Source organism: Myotis brandtii, unplaced genomic scaffold (genome assembly GCF_000412655.1).
Source record: "Myotis brandtii unplaced genomic scaffold, ASM41265v1 scaffold76, whole genome shotgun sequence".
Taxonomy (NCBI): Eukaryota; Metazoa; Chordata; class Mammalia; order Chiroptera; family Vespertilionidae; genus Myotis; species Myotis brandtii.
The window spans coordinates 535123-542002 of NW_005371037.1; the positions used below are offsets into that span (position 1 = coordinate 535123).

Genomic DNA, 6880 nt, shown 5'->3' on the forward strand with positions numbered 1-6880 from the left:
CTGCTCCTCTCTGGCACAGATGGAAACAAATGAGCAGTTAACCATGGCCTGCTTATATCAAGTACAGAGAGATGGAGACTCCCCAGATGGATCAGTGGATAAATTCCTTGATCCTCTACCTCTAAAGCTTGACAAATCCTCCTGTCCTTTACTTTTGTGCATAAGAACCTGTGATGTTTCTGCTTCCTTCTGACGTAAGACCTCTTGATTCTCAACCTGTTTGTCCAGAGAAGAGCTTCAGACATATTTATTTTGGCAAAATAACATCCCAAAGCATCCCAGAGTTAGCTAAGAATTCACAAACACTGTTTTCATTTAAGACAGGAATCAGCAAAAAAATTTTTGGTTTTTAAAATATATTTTTATTGATTTCAGAAGGGTGAGGGAGAGAGAGATAGAAACATCAATGATGAGAGAGAATCATTGATAGCTGCTTCCTGCACATCCCCTACTGGGAATCAAGCCCAAAACCCAGGCATGTACCCTGACCGGGAATCAAACCGTGACCTCCTGGTTCATAGATCAATGCTAAACCATAGAGCCACGCTAGCTGGGCAGCAAATGTTTTCTTAAAGGGCCAGGTGGTAAATATCTTAGGCTTTGCAGACCAAGAGGCAAAAAGCAAGGATATTATATTGGTACTTATATAACCATTTTAAATGTGACCATTTCAAAATGTGAACATTCCTAGCTCACTGGTGGGCTGGATTTGGCCCACTAGCCATTGTTTGCTGTCCCCTGAGCTAGGGTGACTTAAATTTTTATTAATAAAAAGACCCAGGAATATGAGTTCCACTACCACAAGTTAAGCTTCATGAGGGTAAGAATCATGATTTTCTTGTGCACTGATATTTCCCAGGACCTATCATAGTACCTGGCCAGGAGCAAGTACTCAGTAAATATATGCTGTTTGGTTTGGATTGAACATGAATAATACGAACAGGCAACCCTAGGAAGTGGTGAGCCTTTCCTAAGATCCTTTTATCTGTAATAGAAACATAACTGAGATTTGAATGAAAAAATATTTCAGTATTGCCACAATTTGCAGGCGTGGGGGATGGTAGTAGACACTATAATGATAATACAAGTAAGGATCTGTGTAGTGCTTAATATGTCAGGCACTGACCTAAGTGTTTAAGAATATTAACACATTTAGTCTTGAAAAAATTATTATCCTCATTTTACAGTTGAGAACATTGAGGCACAGAGAGGCTCTCAGTAAATGGCAGAACTGGAATTCAGACCCTGACCTCAGACTGTTTCTCACCATTAAGTTTTTACTGCCTCTCATGTAGATCAAATGCAGTGTGTGGTTATTTTTATTCATGGCTACTGCTAGAATGGAAAACTTAGTTAGAAAGGTATCTTTGCTGAGTTCCCTGGTTCATTTTCTTTGTTTTTCCCATGTTTTTGCCTCAGGTGGCCGAACACATCATCATCATCATCATCAAGCAAACCCGCATCCCAGAGCCAAACAGCTAAAGGGGTCAATTTTGAATCAGATGAGGTAATAAAGTAATATTGTTAAATCTTAATTTTTAACTGCTTATAAAATTTAAACAAGGACTGCTAAGTTAGTTGCTGGAAATTATTTTTAAAAATAATTTCATTGGTAATTAGAAATTGAAGTTCATATTTATAAAGGAAATAGAAAAATGAAAATCCACCTCAAGTGAAAGGAGAAAATTACTCTTACTGGTCTTGGTTTGCCATAAGAACTTCTATCTTGTCTCAGTGAAGTGTGGTGCAGCCATCACTAAAATAACATTTGTATGTCATTTCAGGACGACGACGATGATCCTTTTATGAACATTAGTGCTTTAAGAAACAGAAGATAATATATTCAATGGCACTTTGAAGTTTTCAAGGTTTAGGAAAAATCAAAATGTTACAAGCTAAGAGTTTACAGTTGAAGATTTTTAAAGTATTGCTGTTAACTGAAGAATTTGAAAGAGATGTACTTAACAGAGAAACTAATGTATGAGAATTTCAATTTTTGAGTATCATTTCCTGAAGTGGCTGCATTACCTGAGAAACATCCCAGCTCAAGGACATACAATATAGCCTTGGTTTCCTTCATTTTTTAATCTGGTTGTTAACATTACCTGGAGATGCTCTATAAAATTTAGACTGTTATTTTCCTGACATATATTAGTGTATGTCTTAGTGAGAACATTGCTTAAATATTAATCTTGAATAAGGATTAAAATAAATATGCCATTATACATTTCTGCTTTACAGTCAGACTGTTAGTCTTTTAATGCAGTTACATTTAGCTGCAGTTGAGAAAAAGAGCTTATAAATTTTAACCTCTTTATAATTTTAATAATTATTCTAGAGATTCTCGATCTGCTGAAGGTGAAACAGTCGATGCTGTGCTGAGCTTGCTGTTTGTTACTGAGTGTGTTCTCTTTCTAATGCTTGTGGTAGTGTTAGCCACGGGACTTTGAATGGTTCAGATGTACCTTATACCTTGAGTAATTAGATAGAAGTTAGTATTAAATAATAGAACAATCAGCCAGGATTACTGACTTTTTTTAATTTCAGTTGTAGCAAAGATTTTAGAAGATTGTGTTCCCCTTGAGTGATAGCAGTTTTCTCCATTATTTTCCATTCTTTATGGTTCTCTCTCTCATCTGTTTCTAGGACAGTGGTTCTCAACCTTGGCTGCACATTAGAATCACCTGGGAATCTTTTAAAAATCCTGATTTCTGGGCCTCATCCTCCGGAAATTCTGTTTCTTTGTTATGGGGTGGGGCCACAACATTAGTAACAAAGAAACAGAATTTCTGGAGGATGAGGCCCAGAAATCAGGATTTTTAAAAGATTCCCAGGTGATTCTAATGTGCAGCCAAGGTTGAGAACCACTGTTCTAGGAGGAAAAGAAACTCTGTTAAAAGGCCCCTGAGAGTATTCCTTCTCTTCACCTGTGAGGCAGCTATAGTTAAAGACTCCTGTGGAAGCTGTAGATGGCAGTACAGCAGCCTGACATTTCGTCCCATGCAGAAACAAACCCTTGCCTGAGCAGTATCCATGTTCATTGACATAGTCAGATCTGGAATGTGTCCATTATAAAAGAACATTTGCATAGTGGCTGCCTTTCTATTATGCCTCTGAAATGGCCTAGATAAAGAATTGTGATGTAGCATTCTAATGAGTTTCTTTAAAAACATTTTCTCTACCTAACTTGAGCAGGAGGATTATTTTAGCAGGCATCATGAAGTCAACGGGAGGCGTTGTGAAATATTCTCAGGCACCTCTCCCCACATCTTCAATATTCCAAGTGTTTGAGTGAAGCCGAGGTGAAAGGGGAACGAGAGTTGCTTTCCATGATGGAATGGACACTAGTTTGGATGGCAGACCAGCATCTACTACTGGCTCTTCTGGCCTGCCTCTGAGACATGCTTCAGTGAGGGTCATCATGAGGGAGGTGGCCACTGAAGCATCCTGACAGGGTCCTGGGGAAACAGAAGAAGGCTTTCTCCCTGTCTAAAAACTTCCTCTGCAGCGTGAAAGAGGCATGAAATGCGATGCAGTTAGCTCCAGGGAAAAGTGATTACACAGCCGAGAGGTAAAATTCCCTTGAATTAGTCACTGGTTAGTGTGTCACTTGCTGGAAATATGGTAAATAAAACATGAGAGAAAAACTTTTGATGAACTGTTGTTTCACAGTTAAATATGCCGTATATCCTTGTTGTTCTGTATCGATAGGGTCCGATCTAGGAGCTTAGGGACAGTTTCAGACATGTTAGTACAGGTGAGTGGAGGTGATTCCAGATGATTGGGGAGCATCAGCAATCGCTCTTGGAGGCCGAGAGCAGCGATGAAAACATCCTGAGGAAAAAATCCTTCCATCATTTACCAGAGAGCATATCTCTTTCTGGTGTTTTGTTCCCTATCATAAAAATACAATAGTGCATTCACAAGGTTATGGATGCACTATGGTTTTAGGAAATATAACCAGTGCTTAGAAAATTCAAGCATATAGGCATGTAATTTTTTAATTCAGGTACATTCACATTTTCTAAACTTTTTAAATTGCAAAATACAATAACAGAAAAATCATGTGGTTTAACAAATAATTATAAAGTGAGCACTTATGGCATCTCTGCAGCTCAGGAGATGAGATATCACTGTGTGTGGAAGCTGGCTGAGGGAGCTCTCTGAGTAAGTGCCTTGACTTCTGTAATTCAAAAGCTCTTTCTTTTGCCACAAGGGGTGTTTCCACCATTAGATGGCAGATTGAAGATGCAACTGCAAATCTAAAATTAAAAAAAAAAAGTGTGGTTTTGCAATAAATTTGGGACTTATGCAATAGTACTCTCCCTATGCAGTAATACCAAAACTAGCCTTCTAATCTTATATGTACATTGCTTTATCTATTTTACCTGGCTCAGTCTGTTACTAAGGGAATTGCTGGTTTGATAAATTTTACATATTATAAAATAGGTTGAAGAAGCAAATGTTTTGTTTTAATAAAGAGAAAAACCTTTTATTAGAAAGGTTGAATTAAAAAGTCTCCCATTGTAAAATTTTTTTCGGTTGAAAAGTACTATATTTAAAGATATCTTTCCCCCAGTGTAATCTGATGTCTTTTTTCATGTCTATCATATATTTAATTCATAGTATTTTCTGGCATTTTTAAAGCTACCATTAACAGTATTATAAAGGTTTTATAGAATAAAGATTTGTTTTTTTGAGTCTAGAGAGCTTCCATGTTCTTGATGAAAAATGTACACATTTCATTGTTTGCTTATCACATCCCCTTCTAATATTTTTGAACTTCATGTTTGTTAGCTAGATCTGAAAATACTAGGATTGTAGTTGATCTCTCAGAGCCAGTTCAGATAGCATGCAATTGCCATGGATGATATTTCTGTATTTTCGGCATGACTGATCACTAAATCTGATTTTAGTTGCTTTTATTTTGTTGTTGTTATTAATCTTCACCTGAGGATATTTTTTCCATTGATTTTTAGAGAGAGTGGAAAGGAAGGAGGGAGGTGAGAGAGAGAAACATCCAGGGCAGGGATCGAATCTACAACCCAAGTACATGCCCTTGACCTGGAATTGAACCTGCAACATTTCAGTGCTTGGGCCGGTGCTCTAACCACTGAGAAATACCAGCCAGGGCTGATTTTAGTTGCTTTTAAGTTGTAAGGGCAGTATGTATTCTTCAAAATTTAGACATTGAAATATGTATCAAAACATGGATATTTCCCTGTAACCCTCTCTTCAGAAATAACCCCTCAAGGATTAAGTAAATATTTCTCCAATTACAACACTTCAGTGCTTGGGCCGGTACTCTAACCACTGAGAAACACCAGCCAGGGCTGATTTTAGTTGCTTTTAAGTTGTAAGGGCAGTATGTATTCTTCAAAATTTAGACATTGAAATATGTATCAAAACATGGATATTTCCCTGTAACCCTCTCTTCAGAAATAACCCCTCAAGGATTAAGTAAATATTTCTCCAATTACTTTTGGCATGACTATTAACAAAATAGGACTTAATTTAATTGTTGAATTAGAACCCCTCCCAAATTGTACAAATATTTTAGTCCGCATATCAAGGCATATATGTTCGCCTTGCTGTTTATCTTGACATTCTGATTTTTCCACATCAGCTTTTGATTGCACCGTCCTTGTCTGTTTTGAGGGGTAATTACACTGCTTTCCAATGTGTAATTTCAAAGTTATCACTCAATTTGGGTCAAATAGGAGAATATTTAATCTGTGTGCCTTGATGTCAGAAGTAGTAGAGTGATTTCCAAAGGGCTCTTAGCCATTGAATGCACATAATGGTTGATTAGCTGAAACAGATGCAGTGGGTACTGGGCTGGTTGGCCCGGCCCCACTCTCCTGCCTCCAAAGCCACTGCAGTGCCGATGATTCATGTGCAGATGCCCAGCACTAGGGCACTAAGTACCCTTATCACACTGTGGCCTGTTTAGTTTCAAGGGTTTTGTTTACAATATTTAAACATCAGCATTTTCTCCACTATAAGCTGATACATGTAACTCCAGTCACCCTATTAATGCATGTGAACTGATTGTGTGTTTGAACTTGGACCAAAGCGCTAGAGGCAGAAAGCCATCGCTTAATAGAATGAGAGGCTCTACTGCATTTCTGTTGGTCCTATGATAGTCTAGAGATGGGGCTCATGAAATGAAGGCATCCTTTTGACATTCATTAAAATGTCTTACCATAAATCCTGAAATCAATCTATCCATCTGTCCATCCATCGTAGATATATCTGAAAGCCCACTTTTTATTTTAATATATTTTATTGATTTTTTACAGAGAGGAAGGGAGAGGGACAGAGAGTCAGAAACATCGATGAGAGAGAAACATCGATTAGCTGCCTCCTGCACACCCCCCACTGGGGATGCGCCCGCAACCAAGATACATGCCCCTGACAGGAATCGAACCTGGGACCCTTCAGTCCCCAGGCCGACGCTCTATCCACTGAGCCAAACTGATCAGGGCTGAAAGCCCACTTTTGATTTCCAAGTTTTATAGTAGTGCTTTAAAACATCCTGTTTTTTAAACTTTTAATTTTGAAATAATACTGAATTGATGGAAAATTTGCAAGAATAATAGAATTCCTTTTACTGGAATTCACCGATTTTTAACATTTTGTCATTTAAAAAGTATCCTCTTTCTATGTGTGTGTATGTTACATACATATTCATATACACACATACAATTTTTTCAATCATTTGAGAGTACATTGCAAAGGACAATTAATGCTCTTTTACCCCTTAATACTTCAGCGTGTATTCTCTAGGAATAAGGATATTCTCTTACATAACATCAATACGGTTATCAATTTCAGAAAGTTTAACATTGATTTAATACTGTAATCTATAGTCCATATT

General features: G+C 37.6%; 1 protein-coding gene across 3 annotated transcripts in view; it reads left to right on the forward strand.

Annotated features, from left to right (window-relative positions):
* The window catches only part of MRE11A (MRE11 homolog A, double strand break repair nuclease), a 72423-nt gene extending 70196 nt beyond the window's left edge, over positions 1–2227 (forward strand). For all 3 annotated transcript variants that reach the window (XM_005883065.2, XM_005883064.2, XM_005883063.2), the window contains 2 exons: positions 1420–1507; positions 1785–2227. In XM_005883065.2, coding sequence (XP_005883127.1) covers positions 1420–1507; positions 1785–1838 — 142 coding nt within the window. In that variant the 3' untranslated portion in view covers positions 1839–2227. The remainder of the gene's footprint in view (positions 1–1419; positions 1508–1784) is intronic.
* Positions 2228–6880: the final 4653 nt, after the last annotated feature.